General features: G+C 38.5%; 1 protein-coding gene across 3 annotated transcripts in view; it reads right to left on the reverse strand.

Moving 5' to 3' along the window:
• Nucleotides 1–3,856: 3,856 nt before the first annotated feature.
• The window catches only part of cdca8 (cell division cycle associated 8), a 30,533-nt gene continuing 11,899 nt past the window's right edge, over nt 3,857–22,490 (reverse strand). For all 3 annotated transcript variants that reach the window (XM_059954352.1, XM_059954355.1, XM_059954353.1), the window contains exons 5-11: nt 21,032–21,119; nt 9,491–9,573; nt 8,822–8,889; nt 6,264–6,350; nt 5,906–6,023; nt 5,662–5,748; nt 3,857–3,990 (exon numbers count right to left, since the gene is read on the reverse strand). In XM_059954352.1, the coding sequence (XP_059810335.1) occupies nt 3,955–3,990; nt 5,662–5,748; nt 5,906–6,023; nt 6,264–6,350; nt 8,822–8,889; nt 9,491–9,573; nt 21,032–21,119 (567 nt within the window). In that variant the 3' untranslated portion in view covers nt 3,857–3,954. The remainder of the gene's footprint in view (nt 3,991–5,661; nt 5,749–5,905; nt 6,024–6,263; nt 6,351–8,821; nt 8,890–9,490; nt 9,574–21,031; nt 21,120–22,490) is intronic.

The raw sequence follows: 22,490 nt of genomic DNA on the forward strand, positions 1-22,490 counted from the left end.
AGTTACTATGGAAATGAATAAACAAGCTTACATTTTGGGCCAAGAGACTTAATTTCCATAGAATCTCCCTCACCTGCTGAGTTTCTCCAGCATTTTGCATGCACTATTCAGGATTTTCAGCATAGTAGAATCCCATGTTCAGAAATACAAGTATTTGGATAGACAGGAACTCATTAGGGTTAGTCAACATGGGGTGCACAGTAGGTGGAATCTAACAAATCTCAACATCATTTCCAAGGACACTATGAAAAATGATGAAGGAAAGGTAGTGAACATCACCTACATGGACTTTAGCAAGGCCTTTGGATCAATCGCCCTTGCAGAACTAGGTCAGATGGTTCAGTAGTAAATAGGATTATTCCTTCTTTCTTCATTAATCTTTTTATTAATTAAAAAAGTACATATATATATATTAACAAGAGCAGACTTATCTCAAATATTCATATCGATAACAATTCATATAAAAGGTAAAATAAACATTATCAAGATCATACATAGTATTAATCTAATTGTGTATAATAAAAAACAATCAATTCTCTTATCATTCCATGAAAAGAAGAAAAAAGATAAAGAAACTTTTATAATTTTTATATACATAAAAAACCCACTAAACAAAAAAGAGAAAAAAAAAAAGGACTGGGCAGCCCATACTGAGAGTAAAAACAAGAAAAAAGAGATGTCCAAAGTTTTGAGAAACTGGAAATGCAATAAATCAAACCATATGAAAATATTGAATAAAAGGCACCAGGTCTGGGGTGCTGAATGGTGGTGAGGGCAGGTGTAGCACTTGTTCCGCTTACAAGGTTAAGTGCCAGGAGGGAGATCCCACTACCAAGCACATCTTTCCTCCCCCCCTTTCTGCTTTCCGCAGGGATCGCTCCCTACGCGACTCCCTTGTCCACTCGTCCCCCCCATCCCTTCCCACTGATCTCCCTCCTGGCACTTATCCTTGTAAGCGCAACAAGTGGAGGAACAACACTTTATATACCGGCTGGGTAGCCTCCAAACTGATGGCATGAACATTGACTTCTCTAATTTCTATTAATGCCCCTTCTCCCCTTCATACCCCATCCCTGACATACTTAGTTGTTTTTTTTCTTCTCTCTCTGCCTGTTCTCCATCTCCCTCTGCTGCTTCCCCCCCCCCTTTCTTTCTCCTGAGGCCTCCCGTCCCATGATCCTTTCCCTTCTCCGGTTCTGTATCACTTTCGCCAATCACCTTTCCAGCTCTTAGCTTCATTCCACCCCCTCCGGTCTTCTCCTATCATTTCGCATTTCCCCCTTCCCTCACTACTTTCAAATCGCTATCTTTCCTTTCGGTTAGTCCTGACGAAGGGTCTCAGCCCAAAACGTTGACAGTGCTTCTCCTTATAGATGCTGCCTGGCCTGCTGTGTTCCATCAACATTTTGTGTGTGTTGTTTGAATTTCCAGCAACTGCAGATTCCCTCATGATTAATAGGAAATAACTCACTTTTGTGCAAAGTTAATTTATATCCAGAAAAAACTACTAAATTCAGAAAATATAGATAACACAGAAGGAATAGATCTTAGGATCTAAATATAAACTAACAAATCATCTGCATACAACAAAACCTTATGCACGTTATCTCCTCCCTTAATACCTTGAACATTGTTGGAGTCCTGAAGAGCAATAACAAAGAGGTTCTAAAGCCAGGTTGAATAACAGCGGACTAAGAGGTCAACCCTGCCTGGTACCTCTGTATAGCCTAAAATAAGGAGATTTTTGATTGTTAGTTATAACTGCTGCCATAGGAGCTTGATAGATTAGTTTAATCCAGGAAATAAAACCTGACCAAAATTAAATATTTCTAAAAGCTCGAATAAATGACCATTCTACCCTATCAAAGGCTTTCTCCACATCAAGGGAAACAACACATTCGGATTCTTTAGATGGAAAGGAATGAATAATGTTCAATAATCTCTGAATATTAAAATATGAATATTTATTCTTAATAAATCCAGTTTTATCCTTAGAAATAACCTTAGGTAAAATAGTCTCCTGCCTGTTAGTCAAAATCTTAGAAAGAATTTTAGAATCCACATTTAATAAGGAAATTGGTCTGTAAGAGGCACATTCAGATAAATCATCTTTTTTGGGAATTAATGAAATTGATGCCTCATAGAAAGTTTTCAGGAGGGTCCCAGAAGATAGAGAATCAGTGAAAATTTGGCATAAATGAGGTGTAAGTATTTCAGTAAATTTCTTAAAAACTTCTACTGTAAATCCATCCGGTCCCAGAGTTTTACCTGATTGAAAAGAGGATATAGCCCCTACAATTTCCTCTCATTTAATAGGTGCATCTAATGTATTCATATCTTGAACAGAAATTTTGGGTATATTCAATCTTCGCAAGAATCTATTCATAAAAGTAGTGTTGTCTGGAAAATCAGATTTATAAAGGTTAGAGTAGAAATCCAAAAATACGTTATCAATTTCCTGACAATCTGATGTTTCAGTTCTTTGTATTTTCAAAATGTGCCTTAGTTGCTTTAAGTTGACCAGTCAACAATTTACCTAACCTATCCCATGTATATAAAATTGAATTAGATTTCAAAAATTGCTGCTCAATGGGAAAAGTCAAAAGCAGATCATGCTGCGATTGAAGTTGCACCCTTTCCTTACATAAATCTTCACTCGGTGTTACTGAATAAGCTTTATTTCTTTAATCCTGTTAAATTTAGTTAAACTTCTTTAACTAAAAGCTCCACTTTAGCTTTCCTTCTTAAAGTTACTGAATATGAGATTATCTGTCCACCATTCCGATCTTTGTGTTAATATCTTGCAAAAAAACATTCTTTTTGTAGTAGAGACTTCCTCTGCCGCCTTTGTTTGTTCAGTTTTAGAAACAATTTTGTCACCTCTTAATTCGATTCCAGTTTGGGTTCCAACCATCGTAATTTAATTGTAAATCCTTTACTGAAAGTAATAAACCTTCAAAGTTTAAACAAAACTAGCAGTGGAAAATAAGTTGTAAAAGGAAGGTATAGTGCCCACACATCTTACTCCATGGGCTGCCAAGAGGAGACCATTAAATAGGATTCAACATTGACTTAGCAAGCAAAGCCAGAATGGTCACTAACAATTGCCTCTGACTGAAGGCCTGTCTGGAGCACTGTGCTCCAGGGATTGGTGCTGGGTCTGTTGTCATTTGTTGTTACGTTAATGATTTGGATGATAACCTGCTAAAATGAATCAGCAAATCTGCAGACAACTCCAAGATTGGCAGCATAATGGACACAAGGATGAGAGCTTCTGGCACATTGGTCTTCATAAATCAAGGTATCAAGCCCAGGAGTTGGGATGTTATGTTGAAGTGGTATTAGATGTTGAGGACAACAAATTAGGAGTATTATGTCCAATTATCCACAGGAAAGATACACATAAGATTGAAATGTACAAAAAATTACAATGATTTTGCCAGGACTTGAGGACCTGAGTTACAGGCCAAGGTTGAATGGGTTAGAATTTATTCCCTGACACATTGGGGAATGGAAGGAAATTTGATAGACGTACAGAAAATAATGAGGGGTATAGATAGGGGAACCTGAGGAGGCTATCCCATTAGGGATTTGGTCCAGGTGCGGGTCAATGGGACTAGGTAGAATAACAGTTTTGCACGGACCAGATGGGCTGAAGACTGGCTTCTCTTCTGCATGACTACAAGAACTGTTTAACACAATAACAACTTTATTTTGAAGGTAAGGATACAAGAAAAAAAACAAGAAAATTCAATGTAAGGTCAAGGCAGAAATAAGCACTGCATGAAACTCAGTGACAAGAACAGCTTGCTTGTGCAGTTGTTAATTTGAATCAGCAATGTTATTCCTTCCAAAGGCAAAATCCATAATGTTTATTAATAAATGTTTATTTACTACAAATCATATGTCAAATTTCAAACAAGTCACATGAATTATATTTTGTCAACTTTGTTTTCACTTTCTCATCTTCATCACTTCATTGAGTTTATGCTACAAAAAAGAGAAAATAAATCAGAATGCTGTACTTTGTAACATTTATTGTTCAATTCTCACCTGTTTTTCAAGCCAACACAGTTGATTATGGTTAATTATTCCCTCGAAAAGTACAGAAGTTGCCAGGGCCTTAGCAGAGATTACATCCCTGGTGACAGGAGAGGTACCAGAGGATTGGAGGATAGCCAAAGTTGTTCCTCTGTTTAAGGGTCTAAAAATAAACTAGGAAATTATAGGCCGGTAAGCCTGACATTAGTAGTGGGAAAGTTATTGGAAGGTATTCTAAGGGACTGGATATCTAAGTATTTGAATAGACATGGACTGATTAAAGATGGTCAGTCTGGCTTTGTGCATGGTAGGTCATGGTTAACCAATCTAAGTATTTTAAGTTAACAGGAAAGCTGATGAAGGCCAGGTAGTGGAAATTGTCATCGTCAACTTTAGCAAGGCATTTGTCAAGGTCCCACATGGGAGGTTGGTCAAGAAGATTCAACCATTTGGCATCCAGGATGAGGTAGTAAATTTGACTAGACATTGACTTTGTGGAAGAAACTAGAGTAGTAGTAGATGGCTGCAAGAGGTCCCTGACTAGTGTTGTGCTGCAAGGATCAGTGCTGGGTCTATTGTTATTTGTCATCTATATAAATGATGTGGATGCTAACATGGGCAACTGAATCAGTAAATTTGCAGATTGCATCAAGACTGGAGTGTAGTGTACAGCGAAGGCAGCTATCGTGGTTTGCAACTGCACCAGCTGGAAATGGGCTGAAAAATGGCAGATGGTATTTAATGCAGATAAGTGTGAGGTCCTGCACTTCAGGACTAGCTGGGAATACAGGTCCCTAATTCATTGAAAATGGTGTCACAGGTAGATATTGTCATAAAGAAAGCTTTTGGCACATTGGCCTTCAAAAATAAATAAAGTATTGAGTACAGGAGATGGGATGCTATGTCAAAGTTATACAAAACATCGGTGAAGCCTAATTCGGAGTATTTGGAGCAATTTTGGTCACCTACCTGGAGGAAAAATGTAAATAATGTTGAAAGTGATTTTTGGATGTGTGTTTTTTTTTTAAACTACATTCATGGAGATATCATAACTTAGACCAAATAAGAGAATAGGTTAAAGTCATTTAATAAATGACTTAATGGCTAATGAATTTATAAATGACTTAAAGTCAAATTGATGTAATATTTTATTGCTAATCATCTAAATTTACATCTCAAAAAGGGGCTCACAGTGATGCATTATCCTACACAACTAAACTGAGATGCACAATTCACAATATGCTTTTCATAGCTAAGAGATAAATATTTTCCAGTGCTAGGAAATTAACATTTTATTTCCAGCTTTTCTCAAGAAACAAGCATTTTTCCTTCAGTTTTTACACAATGTTTAAGCAAGATTGCCATACTCTTTTCCTTTACCCATCTCTCACATTCTGCTCTAAAAACTGATAACCAAGTTAATTACTTGAATGTTAAGAAAAGGCACTTTCAATGTCACTAATAAATATGGAAAATTACATTAGACATGCATAAAGGCCCAAGAACTTGGACAGCTGACTTGACAGAGGATCACATTAGTAATTAATTATAACTATATTATAGTTATTCAAGGTATTTGCAAATGCAATCAGTCAATACATTTAAAGATGAGATACTTACTGATAGTTGTTCAAAAGATTTAAGTGTGTGGTCATCCAGTTGACTTAAATCTGTGCTGGTAATTTTGCTGGCTATAAATTGTTTGCTCTGCGGTACAGGATACAAAATGAAACTTGTTAGAATCAAGTCAGCTTTCTATCTGCCCAAAGAACAAGTAGAAGCTAGTAGGCACTTTAATTAGAGAACAAAACAATGGAAAACAATTGCAGAATTTTTATAATGAACTCTTGTCAGTTCAACTCACCTGTCCATCCCCAGTTGGAACACTGATTATCATTTCTGTGGGATCAGCAAGTGGGCTTCCTGTGAAACTAAATACACGCTCCCCTATTTTCCGCGCACGAGTTGCTGTCTTTGGAAGTCTAGGTGAATTATAAAGGTGACATCAACTACTAAATACAAAGATCATTTAAAAACATAAATCCATATAGCTTCTGAAACCAAGTTTTTTTCCTCCCCATATAATCAGAAATGATAAAGATTCCTGTGTAGATTGGTTTATCAGCACCCATTTTATCTTTGATACCAAGAAATGACAATCTTATAGGATACAGAACAAAACCTCCAGTTTGGTTGCTTCACTCAATATTTGCTAAACTAACCGTGGATTAAACTTGGGTGTTATCAGCGGCGTGGGTCCCCAAATGTCAGAAGTATTTGTAGAGCTGAGTCCTTTGTTTCGACTTGTCCTGTTTAATGAAAAGATTATTAGAAGTTAAATTAAACTGCAAAAAAACAGCAAAGTGTTCCCCAACTACCTCAAATTTAGCACCTAGGACCTACAAGCAATAGAGGAATTTTGCTATTTTCATATTCCAAGCTAATCTTCAGAGAATAAACTTTCAGTTACCTCTTCTGGTTAGAGAACAAGAGGAAAAAATCTGCAGAATAGAGCAGTTAATGTATAAAGAATTCTAGTTTAGATGTCAATCTCCTGGTTTCTTATCCTTGTACACCAGAACACAAGATAAAGAAAATATTGTACAGGTAACCATATCAAGCCAAGTTCAAATCAAGTGTGTTGGATTAAATGCTCGCACTTGTGAATTGGATCAATTAACCCATCATTGTCAAAAAGTTTTGATGTTAAACATATTCGTGAAAAGCTTTCAGTGTTGTACCAGCATATTATAGAATCACTAATAATGAGACCATTTCAGTATCAATTACAAAGAAGGATATTAAAATTTAAACCCCTTATGCATTGCACCAATGAAACAATATTCGTTGAGGTTACTGTGCCTCAGGTTATAGAAATGATAATCTGAAAAAGGATACAATCAGGAGGTCACAATGGTGCATCTCAAAGGAAAATGTTTAAATTTCAGTATTTGATTATGAACTCAAGGGAATTATTCCAGATTAAAATCCTTATCCTAAAAAGAAAAATCAATCTAGCCATCACTAAAAAATGATGAACAGCAACCAATCACAATTGGATTGATTGCTTTAAGGGCCTTTACTTAAAATTCTTGCTGAACAATTAGCAAATACAATTGTGATTAACAACCAGAAACATTTTATAACTGCCACCCCTAGTGTAACCAGAACATCACTATTTATTGATTGGTGCCAAGGGAAAGTAAATACCAAAAAAAATGAAGCAGTTCTGATAAATGAAATACTCAACTCGATGAAGCAGCTTCAGTGACATCTTTAAATCAATGAGATGACCAATCAAGTGTTTGAAAGTCACACATTGAGAGAATAGTACAAAAAGAGAACAGTACACAAGTATAGTGGATTTCAGTTAATTGGGATACATCCGGACCAGTACATTTTGGCCCAAATATGCAGCTCCCCAGTTAGTCAATGTTTCATCAAAATAGTTAAAAGGTATTAAGGCAAGCATTATTTATTGTTCAGCTTAGAACACTACTAATATTACAGTTCCATTAAACAGTATTAGTTCTTCATCGTTACTGACAGAGAAATTTTTCCTATTCACGCTGCCATATTCTTTTGATTGACTAAATGAACAAAATTAGCGGACATCTAATGCAGATAGGCGATTCCCTTCACCGCCTCCCTGCAAGAAGTAGTGTCAAAGTAATAAAAAAAAAATTTCAGGAATTACTCCTTTTTGAATTGGCACCCAGCAGCCTGGATAACAAAGCACAAGCACACACAACTAACACCATTTAAAAATTTTGTTCCAAGCACGGTGCAGTGTCTAACAGCCACACAAGTTCACGTGACCGAATCTAGTTAGAAACAGTTTCCTGTCCCGATTAAGCAGAACAGTATCCCAACTAAACAAAGGGAACCCTGACTATTTTCTCAATTTGTTTTTGTTTTTTTTTAAAGAGTTGTCCCAAATATGGCCCAATTAACTGGAATCCACTGAACTTAGTAAAATACTAAAGTGAGCTTTATAATCAACCTTTTTGGAAGATACACTTCAATAAAATGCAATAGAGGGAATTATGGCTATATAAAAAACTATTTTACCATAATCATACCACAAACATCAATCCTGAACAATACACTAAAGGAATACAATGCAGATTTGGGAAAACGCAGTGTACAACTAGCACTGGAACGTCAAAGCTCAATTACAAAAGATTATGCAATTAGTGTTGAAACCAAGGAGGATATGGGGGAAGGTTAATTGTCCTTAATATTAAGAGGCAAATGATTGGGTGGGAAGGGAATGCATGGAAAGTAACAGGCAGCAGTGCAAAAAAAAACTAGGAAAGATTTTTATACGCAAAAACTGTTACAATTGTTGAATACTCGTTTGTGTTCAATTATTAGGTCTATTAGCTGACAATGGAATATTCTGCTGTACATTACTGCTTAAAATTAAAAAAAGAATATGAAGTAAATACTGGTACTGGCATTAGATCAGAATAGTGGGGGAGCTCCACTATTAATTGGCTTTTTTCTAGTTTAAGATATTTACTATGGGAAATGCAAAGGATGCATCAGTTATAGAACATGCTCAGAGTAGACAAGAACTATATAGGCTGAAAACAATTGAAGACCCACATCAGAGGTTATTTGAAACATTGGTTAAAGTAGCAAAAATATTACACCAATCAAAGCTACTGCTTGGTTGTAAATGTTAAAAGTTGAAGTACTTGTCACTTTGCAATCTCAACTGGTCAGCTCACCAGGAGAGTGGAAGTGGGTGAGTGTGGTACTGATGAATATTTACCTTCTAGTCCGACCATTTGTGGTACACGGAGGTCTATTTTTAGCTGAGAAGGTAACGCCATGCTTAGCCTACAGGACAATAATTTTAAAATAACATTTCAGAATATTAGACTTGGGAGAACTTGTATAATCAAAACAATACATACAAAAAAAAGAGATCAAACATCCTTAAATTTCAGCAGAACCCTAATCCTGAGGACTATCATTGATCAAGTTCCATCAGTGTCTTTGACTATGGAATCTTGAACCAAAGTTTCATAAGAACAGATTTTAATTTGTTAGACTGCACATCTGACTAGTTTGTTAAACTATACTGGAATTGCTTGAGTAGAGAACAACCCTCCTACATTCTAATTTCATATTACAATTACAGTAAAAGCAATTTATGCAGATTTAAATTGTTAGTCAAATTGCAATAGGCAGATTTGTTTACCTACTGATTATGTATATAATGTATATCAGTCCCTTAAATCTGCTTCACCATTTGATAAAAGCATGGATAATCCGAATGTAAAATCAACTCCATTCCAATTTACCTCTTCACCCCCTTATCAAGTTTCAATCTACCTCCAACTTCATTTCCATCTCTGCCAGCCACTGAGGAAGTGTGTTTCAAAAACTTTTCAAGTATTCTTGTGGATTACAACAGCTCCATTACAAAGATACTCACTTTCCGTAGCATTTTGGCTGCTGGAGAAACATTTTCACTCTCGTTTACAACTGAGTCATTGGCAAGCTTTGCTTTTTGTTTACCTAGATGGTAATGGTATTTAAATTAAAACATTTATAGACATGTATTATAGTTAGAAAAGGTAGAGAAAATGGCTAGACTTAATCAAATCACTAACTAACATAATACCAAGAATAATCCCTGATAGATTTTGGCATTTAAAATCCAAGGTTCTTTTAGAAATCAGGAGCAAAACACAAAATTTTCTGCTTCACGATAGTTTTATTTAGAATTGACAGAACAGAGGGAGCAGAAACAGGTAGCAGGTTTACAGAAAAGAGGCTACGATTAAGACCAATATGGCACTGCTTTGTGTTCAGCTATTTTGTACCCACTGAGATAAGAATATTCCATTCTAATCTATAGATAAGAATTTACCAGTTAGAAAGTACCTATTTACTTAATGCAGAACAAAGCTTTCAGTGCTTTCCAGAATTATATTTTGTACAGCCACTAGAGGCACATTAAACTTATGCATATAAAGGCTACCGAAACAGCAAAGAACAATTAAACAGTTGGATTCAACATTTATCCTAATTCGAATAAGACCAGGAGCAGAATTGGCCCAGCTGGCCCAGTCTGCTTTGCCATTCCTCTCAACCCTGTTCTTCTGCCTTCCCCCAATACCTCTGACCCCTTTACCAAGCAAGAACCCATCAACTTTAAATATAGGCAATAACTTGGCCTCAATCTATGGCAATTAATTCCACATATGCACCACCCTCTGGATGAATAAATTCCTCCTCATCGGTTCTAAAGGGACATTCTTCTATTCTGAGGCTGTGCCCTGTTCATAGAGTCTCCCATTATTAGAAACATCCTGGACGTTCACTCTATCTCAGCCTTTTAATCTTCAATACGTTGCAATGAGATCTCCTTTCATTCTTTTAAACTGCAGCTAGTACATACTCAGAGCCATCAAATGTTCCTCATACATTAACCCCATTCATCCCCAGAATTATTTTCGTAAACGTCCTCTGGACCCTTTCCAATGCTGACATCCTTTTCAAGATATGGAGCTCAAAATTGCTAACACCTCCAAAAGTAGTCTAACAATTCCTTGTACTTTATACCCTTGCTTTTATATTCTAGTTCCCTCAAAATGAATGCTAACATTGCACTTGCCTTCTTTACTACCGACTCAACCTGCAAGTTAACCTTTAGCCAATCCTGCACTAGGACTCCCAAGTCTCTATACCTCTCAGATTTCTGAATTTGCTCCCCATTGAGAAAATAGTCTACATCTTTATTCTTTCTACCAAAGTACATGATCTTACACTTCTCTACATTGCTACTTATATGCCACTTATTTGCTCATTTGCTGAATCTGTCCAAATTCTTCTGCAATCTCACTGCTTTCTCAACACCATCTGCCCCTCCACCTATCATCTGCAAATTGGCCACAAAGCCATCAACAGTGCAATCCAGATTATTCGTATATTAAATGAAAATTAGCAAACCCAAATGCTGACTTTTGGACAGATGCACAAAAGTTAACACTGCAATAGGCCTTGGTATTTATGCATCAACCAACTTGAACAGCTTTAGATTTTATTTTCTTTATTTGCCCTTGAACGATCCAAGAGATGTATCCTTGAGAATACAAAGTGAAATCTGAAATGGGAATAGGTTGTTAAAATTTCCACAATGTATACCTGCATGTGCAATGACAACAAGACAAGGCACCATTCATTCAGTGACACTGGGTTTGCACTTACCGGATTCCACGCCCCAAAAGGGCAGTTTTATTTTGCTGCCAATGAACCAATTCCCTTCTACACTACTCCAATTTGATGCTCAACTAACTCAAAGCAAATAGTCAGACTGCAGGACAGGAATAGGTTGTGAGGTAATGCTCCAGAGATTACAGAAATATGGCTAAAGGGTAGGAACTGCAGCTTATATTCTTAGTTCAGCATGTCCAGATGAGATAGAACAGGAAAAGTAGGAAAATTGTTTTAGTATCTTGTAGTAGTAGAAATAATATGCCAAGAGCTACAGAATAGCTAATACAGGTTGAACTAATAAAAAGATCTTGTGCTTCTGAGTGTATTGCGACTCTCTTGTCAAAGGGAAACAAGTGTAAATATAGAAAAAATGGAACAATCGCTGTGAAGATTTCAACCAGCCTAATAGCAACTGGCATAAAACAGAAAATCAGAATCAGCTGTATCATCATTAGTGCAGGTCATAAAATTTGCTTTTATGGCAGCAGTACAGTGCTATACATAAAATACACAAGTTATAAGAAATATATACACGTATAATATCCTAGCGGGGAGGTTTGCTAGGGCTACAGGGCGGACTTTAAACTAGTAAGATGGGGGGGCGGGAGACTATTTGAGGAGACTATGGGAGAGGAGGTTAGTTCACCAGTGGAGCAAGTAAATAGACAGTGTGTGAAGGAGGAAAGGCAGGTGATGGAGAAGGGATGCGCTCAGCCCGAAGATGTAGGGGAGAAGAAAGAAAAGGATAATAAATTTGAATGCATTGTTAGGGATGGAAAGAGAGGAGGAGATGGAGAGTATCTTAAATGTATCTATTTTAATGCTAGGAGCATTGTAAGAAAGGTGGATGAGCTTAAAGCGTGGATTGATACCTGGAATTATGATTTTGTAGCTATTAGTGAAACATGGTTGCAGGAAAGGTGTGATTGGCAACTAAATATTCCTGGATTTAGTTGCTTCAGGTGTGATAGAGTAGGAGGGGCCAGAGGAGGAGGTGTTGCATTGCTTGTCCGAGAAAATCTTATGGCGGTGCTTTGGAAGGATAGATTAGAGAGCTCCTCTAGGGAGGCCATTTGGGTGGAATTGAAGAATGGGAAAGGTGCAGTAACACTGATAGGAGTGTATTATAGGCCACCTAATGGGGCGCGTGAGTTGGAAGAGCAAATGTGTAAGGAGATAGCAGATATTTGTAGTAAACACAAGGTGGTGATTGTGGGAGATTTTAATTTTCCACACGTAGACTGGGAAGCTCATTCTGTAAAAGGGCTGGATGGTTTAGAGTTTGTGAAATGTGTGCAGGATAGTTTTTTGCAACAATACATAGAAGTACCGACTAGAGATAGGGCAGTGTTGGATCTCCTGTTAGGGAATGCGATAGGTCAGCTGACAGATGTATGTGTTGGGGAGCACTTCGGGTCCAGTGATCACAATAGCATTAGCTTCAATATAATTATGGAGAAGGACAGGACAGGACCTAGAGTTGAGATTTTTGATTGGAGAAAGGCTAACTTTGAGGGGATGCGAAGGGATTTAGAGAGAGTGGATTGGGTCAAGTTGTTTTATGGGAAGGATGTAATAGAGAAATGGAGGTCATTTAAGGGTGAAATTATGAGGGTACAGAATCTTTATGTTCCTGTTAGGGTGAAAGGAAAGGTTAAAGGTTTGAGAGCACCATGGTTTTCAAGGGATATTAGAAATTTGGTTCAGAAAAAGAGGGATGTCTACAATAGATATAGGCAGCATGGAGTAAAGGAATTGCTCGAGGAATATAAAGAATGTAAAAGGAATCTTAAGAAAGAGATTAGAAAAGCTAAAAGAAGATACGAGGTTGGTTTGGCAAATAAGGTGAAAGTAAATCCGAAAGGTTTCTACAGTTATATTAAAAGCAAGAGGATAGTGAGGGATAAAATTGGCCCCTTAGAGAATCAGAGCGGTCAGCTATGTGTGGAACCGAAGGAGATGGGAGAGATTTTGAATGATTTCTTCTCTTCGGTTTTCACTAAGGAGGATATTGAATTGTCTAAGGTGTGGGAAACAAGTAAGGAAGTTATGGAACCTATGACAATTAAAGAGGTGGAGGTACTGGCGCTTTTAAGAAATTTAAAAGTGGATAAATCTCCGGGTCCTGACAGGATATTCCCCAGGACCTTGAGGGAAGTTTGTGTAGAAATAGCAGGAGCTCTGACGGAGATCTTTAATATGTCATTAGAAACGGGGATTGTGCCGGAGGATTGGCGTATTGCTCATGTGGTTCCATTGTTTAAAAAGGGTTCTAGAAGGAAGCCTAGCAATTATAGACCTGTCAGTTTGACATCAGTGGTGGGTAAATTAATGGAAAGTATTCTTAGAGATAGTATTTATAATTATCTGGATAGACGGGATCTGATTAGAAGTAGCCAGCATGGATTTGTGCGTGGAAGGTCATGTTTGACAAACCTTATTGAATTTTTTGAAGAAGTTACGAGGAATGTTGACGAGGGTAAGGCAGTGGATGTAGTCAATATGGACTTCAGCAAAGCCTTTGACAAAGTTCCACATGGAAGGTTAGTTAAGAAGGTTCAGTCGTTAGGTATTAATGCTGGAGTAATAAAATGGATTCAACAGTGGCTAGATGGGAGATGCCAGAGAGTAGTGGTGGATAATTGTTTATCGGGATGGAGGCCGGTGAATAGCGGGGTGCCTCAGGGATCTGTTTTGGGCCCAATGTTGTTTGTAATATACATAAATGATCTGGATGATGGGGTGGTAAATTGGATTAGTAAGTATGCCGATGATACTAAGGTAGGAGGTGTTGTGGATAATGAGGTGGATTTTCAAAGCTTGCAAGGAGATTTATGCCGGTTAGAAGAATGGACTGAACGTTGGCAGATGGAGTTTAATGCTGAGAAGTGTGAGGTTCTACATTTTGGCAGGAATAATCCAAATAGAACATACAGAGTAAATGGTAGGGCATTGAGAAATGCAGAGGAACAGAGAGATCTAGGAATAACTGTGCATAGTTCCCTGAAAATGGAGTCTCATGTAGATAGGGTGGTGAAGAGGGCTTTTGGAACGCTGGCCTTTATAAATCAAAGCATTGAGTACAGAAGTTGGGATGTAATGCTAAAGTTGTACAAGGCATTGGTAAGGCCAAATTTGGAATATTGTGTGCAGTTCTGGTCACCGAATTATAGGAAAGATATCAATAAATTAGAGAGAGTGCAGAGACGATTTACTAGGATGTTACCTGGGTTTCAGCAATTAAGTTACAGAGAAAGGTTGAACAAGTTAGGTCTCTATTCATTGGAGCATAGAAGGTTGAGGGGGGATTTGATCGAGGTATTTAAAATTTTGAGAGGGATAGATAGAGTTGACGTGAATAGGCTGTTTCCATTGAGAGTAGGGGAGATTCAAACTAGAGGACATGATTTGAGAGTTAGGGGGCAGAAGTTTAAGGGAAACACGAGGGGGTATTTCTTTACTCAAAGAGTGATAGCTGTGTGGAATGAGCTTCCTGTAGAAGTAGTAGAGGCCAGTTCAGTTGTGTCATTTAAGGTAAAATTGGATAGGTATATGGACAGGAAAGGAGTGGAGGGTTATGGGCTGAGTGCGGGTAGGTGGGACTAGGTGAGATTAAGGGTTCAGCACGGACTAGGAGGGCCAAGATGGCCTGTTTCCGTGCTGTGATTGTTATATTGTTATATATGGTTATATAAGTATATAGACACACATACATATATAAGTAGTGCAAAAAAGTGAGGCAGTGTTCAAAGGTTCATTTGTTATCAAAGTATACAAATCTGAAATTCTTCTCTAGATAGCCACAAAAACAAGAATGGCAACATGACCATTAACTCCAAATCCCCCCTCGCTGAAAACAATGAACAGACACAATGACCCCTTCCAAATCTGTCTCCCACACACAAACAAGAAACCTTAAGCAAAAAAAAACTGTAAGACAGGAAAAAAAAAGCCTATAGTCCAAGTCTATATCCAAATCCCAGAAAATCCAGCTAACATTCTCCAGGCACAGTGGCAGGCCTTTCCTCTCCAGCAGCAAAGCGATCCCCTAGCAATAGAAAGACAGGTAGCTAGTGCTGATCTTCTGTATTCGCCTTGATGTTTCAATCTCCCTCATGGCTTTAATTAGCAAAATAGTCAAACACCATCTCATACTCTGTCCCTCAGCCTGCTGTCTCTGCCTTCCGGAATCCTCTTGGAGACTGCAGAACACTGAAACACTCAAGCAATCTCCAAACTTCATATTACAGGCTCCAAGAGTTCCAGAATCATATTCAAGACGAAAAACAAACACAAGAGACATAAAACTGAAATGTATGGTTTCATGATACATCCAGAAGATGTCAAGGTTGTACTCTTGACGGGAATATTCGTGGGTTCATTGTCCATTCAGAAATCTGGTGACAGAGCTGAAGAAATGTTTCTAAAATGTTGTGCATCTTCAAGTTCCTTAACCTCCTCCCTGATGGTCATAATGACAAGAGGGTATGTCCAAGGTGGTGAGAGTCTAATGACAGATGCTTTTTTAAGATGTCTTTGATGTTCTTTACTCCTTGCAGAGCAGTGGCCCCTCCATACTAAAATGCCCTCCATGGGACAGCTGTAGAAGTTTGCTAGTCTTTGGTGACTTAGCAAACCTTTTCAAACTCCCGCTGCTGGCACGTAATTGCAACAATATGGTGGGCCAGGATAGAACAGAGATGTTGACTCCCAGAAACTTGAAACTACTCACCCTTTCCACTGCTGACTTCTCAATAAGGACTGGTGTGTGTTCCCTTGACTTCCCCTTCTTGAAGCCCACATCAATTCCTTGGTCTTACTGACATTGAGTGCAAAGTTGCTGTTGCAACACCACTCAACTTGTCAATATATCTCACTCCTGTATGCCCCCTTGTCACCACCTGAGATTCAGCCAACAACAGATATGTCTTTGGTGAATTTGGTGAGGAAGTTGCAGAGGAAAGTTCAGAGGCTCAAGTTTTGGAGCTTGTTCCTTAGTATTTAGATTATGATGGTGAATACTGAGATGCAATCAATAAACAGCAGCTTTTCACAGGTGTCGCTATTGTCCAGGTGGTCCAAGACGAAGTGGAGAACCAGTGAGATTGCTGGATAATCCACTGTAGATCTATTGTGGCAGTAGGCAAATTGTCTGTGCCCATGCTTAGACAAGAGTTAATTCTGGCCATGATCAACCTCTCAAAGCACTTCATCACAGTAAATGTGGATGCAACTGGCGAAAGTTGTTGACGCAGATCCCACGACTTTTCTTGGCCACCAGATGATTGATGCCCTTTTAAAGCATATGGAAACCTAACTGCAGCAGTGAGATTGAGTACTGTTTATCCTTCAATTCTCTAGCCAGCTGGTTGGTACAGATTTTCAGTGCCCTACCAGGTATACTAATGGGACTTGAAGCCTTGCAAGGGTTGAACCTCTTGAAAGATGTTCTAACATTGGTCTCTGAGATGGGATCACAGAGTCACCAGGTTCTACAAGGATTTGCACCGGTGTAGTCTTATGTTCCCCATCAAAGTGTGCATAAAAGCTGTTGAGCTCATCTGGGAGTGAAGTATCACAGCCATTTATGACGTTAGATTTCACCTTGCAGGAAGTGATACCCTGCAAACCTTGCCAGAGCTGACATGTACCCAATTCCATCTTGAATGTCGCTCAGAGTTGTTTTATTTTTCACTCTTAAAATAGCCTTCTGTAGGTTATACCTGGACTTCTAGAAGAGTTCTCGATCACTGATTGTGAATGCCACAGATCCAGCCCTCAGTAGATTGCAAATCTCACAGCTCATTCATGGCTTCTGGTTTGGGTATCTCCAGTATGTTCTTGAAGTCACATATTCATCCACACAGGTCTTGATGAAATGAATGACAACTGTGGCATATTTATTAAGACCTGAAGATGATTCCTTGAATATTGTCAAATCCACTTATCAAAGCAGTCCTACAAGTGTTCCTCCACTTCTCTTGACCACACCGTCATGGTCCTCACCACTGGCACTGCATCCTCATTCCTGGCTTACAGGCAGTGACCAAGTTCAGTACTGTGCAAAAGTCTTAAGCACACGTAAAAATGTTTACACAGCAAAGATGCTTTCAAAAACAAAGTTTAAAAAATGTCAAAAAAAGATACAATAAAGAGCAAAAAAAAACAGTAAAAAGAAACTAAATCAAATTAATATTTGATGTGACCACACTTTGCCTTTAAAACTGCATCTCAGGTACCTACTGTCCTTAAGTTTTTCAAGAAAATCAGCTGATAAGATTTTCAAAGCATCTTGGAGAGCTTGGCTGTGACCCCAAGTCATCTCAGACAGCCTGAATGATGCTGAGATCAGAGCTCTGTGGATATTATACCACCTGAAACAATAAAAAATCTAAAGCGCCTAAAACATACCCAAGTGATCAGATTTACTGAATTGCAGGCGTGGGGTGGCCCGGTAGGGTTCTTAATAGTGGTGCAACAGTAGTCAAGTATGGTAGCTCCTCTGATTCTGCAGGCAAGATGTTGGTGCTTACTGGCCAGAGACTTCCTCAAGCTGGCCTGATTGAAGTCTCCTACAATGATAGGGATGTGCTGTCTTGTGAATGAAAACGGTACAACAGGATGCCATTCAGCATGCAATTCCATTCGGCTCTACAAATGCCCTACAAAAGTCCTTCATTTGAAAGAAGGCTGGACAATTATCTGAACGGAACTCCCTTCACCACTACCTACAAGTCAGTGCTTTATAAAGATTCATCATAATTTCCTTGTACTCCCTGAATCTATTTATAAAGCTCAGGATTCCAAATGCTTTTCTTAAAGCATCTTTTTCGTGAACTATGTGGCCATATCGTCAGAAGTTTGTCATCAACTTTATCCTACCTCTTCTCATTCTCCATATCAATGTGCAACACTTTGCATTGTGCAGTAGGAATTCTCAGCTACCTAACCAGTCATTGGTAATTATTTTCCAATGTTCTATAGATTCAGGATCAGTTCCTGCGGATTGGAGGGTGGCTAATGTCCCACTTTTCAAGAAAGGAGGGAGAGAGAAAACAGGGAATTATAGACCGGTTAGCCTGACGTCAATGGTGGGAAAGATGCTGGAGTCAATTATAAAAAAGGAAATTACGACACATTTGGAAAGCAGTAGAAGGATCAGTCCGAGTCAGCATGGATTTACAAAGGGAAAATCATGCCTGACTAATCTTCTGGAGTTTTTTTTGAGGATGTAACTATGAAAATGGACAAGGGAGAACCATTGGATGTAGTGTACCTGGACTTCCAGAAAGTCTTTGATAAAGTCCCACATTGGAGATTAGTGGGCAAAATTAGGGCACATGGTATTGGGGGCAGAATACTGACATGGATTGAAAATTGGCTGGCTGACAGGAAACAAAGAGTAGCGATTAACAGGTCCCTTTCCGAATGGCAGGCTGTGACCAGTGGGGTACCGCAAGGTTCGGTGCTGGGACCACAGCTGTTTACAATATACATTAATGATTTAGATGAAGGGATTAAAAGTAACATTAGCAAATTTGCCGATGACACAAAGCTGGGCAGCAGTGTGAAATGTCAGGAGGATATTATGAGAATGCAGGGTGACTTGGACAGGCCAGGTGAGTGGGCGAATGTATGGCAGATGCAGTTTAATGTGGATAAATGTGAGGTTATCCACTTTGGTGGCAAGAACAGGAAGGCAGATTACTATCTAAATGGAGTCAAGTTAGGAAAAGAGGAAGTACAATGAAATCTAGGTGTTCTTGTACATCAGTCAATGAAAGCAAGCATGCAGGTACAGCAGGCAGTGAAGAAAGGTAATGGCATGCTGGCCTTTATAACAAGAGGAATTGAGTATAGGAGTAAAGAGGTCCTTCTGCAGCTGTACAGGACCCTGCTGAGACCCCACCTGGAGTATTGTGAGCAGTTTTGGTCTCCAAATTTGAGGAAGGACATTCTTGCTATTGAGGGAGTGCAGCGTAGGTTCACAAGGTTAATTCCCAGAATGGCGGGACTGTCAAATATTGAAAGATTGGAGTGACTGGGCTTGTATACACTGGAATTTAGAAGGATAAGAGGGAATCTGATTGAAACATATAAGATTATTAAGGGATTGGACACGCTGGAGGCAGGAAGCATGTTCCCGCTGATGGGTAAGTCCAGAACTAGAGGCCACAATTTAAGAATAAGGGGTAGGCCATTTAGAACAGCGATGCGGAAAAACTTTTTCACCCAGAGAGTGGTGGATATGTGGAATGCTCTGCCCCAGAAGGCAGTGGAGGCCAAGTCTCTGGATGCTTTCAAGAGAGAGTTAGATAAAGCTCTTATAGATAGTGGGGTCAAGGAATATGGGGAGAGGGCAGGAACGGGGTACTGATTGTGTATGATCAGCTATGATCACAGTGAATGGCAGTGCTGACTAGAAGGGCCGAATGGCCTACTCCTGCACCTACTGTCTATTGTCTATACTACTTTCACAGTTTTATCTTTAAGTGTATTACTATCTTCCTAAGTCACTTGACCTCTAATTTTAATGTCACATCTGCATTGCACAGCCAAGTCCCAATCACTGAAATATCCTAAGAGAAATAAGAGGTGACTTCACTCATTTCACTATTTGCTATTAACTAAACAGCTTTTTATCAACATTAAGGGATGGCCAGACACACAATGATAGGAAGGAGGGTAATGTACTACTATGACTTTTGTATTGTACATTGCCCTTAACTAAGATTAGTCCTGCACTACAGACTTATCAGCAAAGTAAAAGATCATAAGAATTAAGGTAAGCAGCAACTGCAAGCAAAGGTTAATGAAGGCATGCATTTCAGTGATTAGAATGGTACATGAAGCAAGTAGCCATAAGATTCTGATTATATTAAAAAGTGGTTGCATTATCTGATAGTGAGAAATTTGATTCAGTTGAAAGAAAACCGTGAGAAAAGAGATAAATGGCATTCAATCCAGTAATGTGAGGTAATACATGAGGAAATAAAATAAAGGAAAGGAAGTATTTCAACAAACAGTACTGAGGTACCTTGGAGTGCACATCCAGACCCCCCAGAATTACAAGGGGTGTCTAGATACTTTATCCAAGGCAGTATATGGGATTCTTTCTTTCATTGACCAAAAATATCAAATAAGAGATGAGATGACATGACATGCTCAAAGGTATAAATTGGGACTTGGAAAACAGTGATTAGAGTCCTGATCGCTAAAGTGCGGGAAAGATATAATAGCATTAGTAAACACGGAATTAATAGAATGCTGCCAGGGCTGTGAAGTTTAATTATTAGCAAAGCTGGGGAGAGTTCCTTTGAAATGACATTTAATTAAGATGTCTAAAATTCCAAATACATGGATGGAAACGATCCATTTCTCTTGGGAGAGAACTCAATAACCAGGGGTCAAATCGAATATAGCTGGTGGAAAACATTAGAGGGGAATGGAAGGTTATTTTATCCCCATCAAGAGGGCATTGAAGCACTGAAAATGCAGTAGAAGCAAAAAATTTCAATACACTTAATGCAACCTACAAATCATTTACCAAGAGCTAGAAACAAGTAAATTCAATAGTACACTAGTGCAAGCAAGTAACCTTCTGTCCTGTAATTTTCTAGTTGCGCAATGACTTTTATGCAAATAAATTGGCACTGCCTGAGGGAAACAGGTTCCTAATTTGGTCGACAAGAATCATTTGTAAGCAGTCAGCTTTTCACTTAAGCAGAAAACTAAATAACTGTTAATAGCCTACGTTTTCTTGTAGTCTTCAGTTGTGCAGCATCTTTCAGGATCTCGGATTCAATGGCTTCAACTTCTAAACAGGCAGCATTAATACGTTTCTGTAGTAAACAAAGGTAAAAATAAAATAAATTTTCCAACGGTGTTGCCCTTATTGCCCAGATAGCTAGAGACTCCATCTAAGATTCCAAAAGCAGGCAAAATCATTGAACAATGAAATATTGTGTTTGCTGGTTTCAAATAGGGCAAAAGCCAAGTAAAATGTTTTCTGTTTAAAAATTACAGCCTGTGATCTTCTAGGAATAGTGGAACTTAACAAAAACCTACTAATAGTTTATCTACAAAAGAAAGTGAAAATTAAAATAGCTGAGGTACATTACACTGATTAGTGCATCCATGACTCACAGCCTTGTCAACATGCAATCGATGAACTGTAGCAGCCTATTCGGGCCCAAGTCAGTTCAGTCATACATAATCTGTGCTGAGTCCTATTACTAAAAGTTTTATTACAGTTTTAATAAAAATCAATCAGGAACACTTCAATTATTCCAGGGTCAGCTACTATCTGAAGAGAATTTCTTGTTGCAGGTGTCTTATGAAAGAAGTGCTTGAAATTACAAGGCAGTGTTGCAACTCTTCAGTTTTATAGTTGCGCCTGTCGTTCTGAATCTCTCCTAGGAAAAAACTTCCTCCATCTCAGTATTTTAAATACTTCCAATTTAATAACAAAAATAAATACAAAGTCACGGCACAGTAAGTCACTCAGCCAGTGTGCCGGTATCGATTTTAACCTAATCCCACTCTCCAGCTCTTGATTTATAGACCAAGTCATAGCACAGATGCTCATCCAGGTTCCCTTTAAATACAATAAGCATATTTTTTTACCATCACCACTCTTACAAGCAATGACCTCTAGACACCTGACACTTTTGGAATGAAATAATACTTTACAAAGCCCCTTCAGTCATCCTAACAATTAATTTAAGCCCTTTCTCCCTAGTTACTGAACTCCTTGCTTAGGAAATAGGTCCTTTACAATATGCAGTTTTTAATTAATTTTACACTCTACAATTAAATTTGCAGCTCACTTTCCTTTGATACAAAGTATTAAATACTTGTCACGCTGCTGGTGCTTAGGGCAGCAATGAAGGTCTGCCATCCGTTTCTCTGTCAAGCGCCAACATCCTGGCCTGTACCAGAGCTGTGGGCAGGACACAGCTCTGGTACAGCTTCACTTTGGTGTGAATACCGTTGCACACAGATATAGGATTCTTCATTGCTGTAACATTTTTTTTTCTGATTAGTCAGGGTTACACACACACCCCCCAGAACTTGCTACCTCACAATCACACCTTTAATTTTAGCATCACTGATAAATTTATTAAGCATGAGGCAGCAACAAAGTTCAAATCACACACATTTATACACCATAACACAAAAATGCCTATTCTCATAATTCAACCTTAGACTTT

The sequence above is a fragment of the Hypanus sabinus genome, chromosome 30 (assembly GCF_030144855.1).
Source record: "Hypanus sabinus isolate sHypSab1 chromosome 30, sHypSab1.hap1, whole genome shotgun sequence".
Classification (NCBI taxonomy): Eukaryota; Metazoa; Chordata; class Chondrichthyes; order Myliobatiformes; family Dasyatidae; genus Hypanus; species Hypanus sabinus.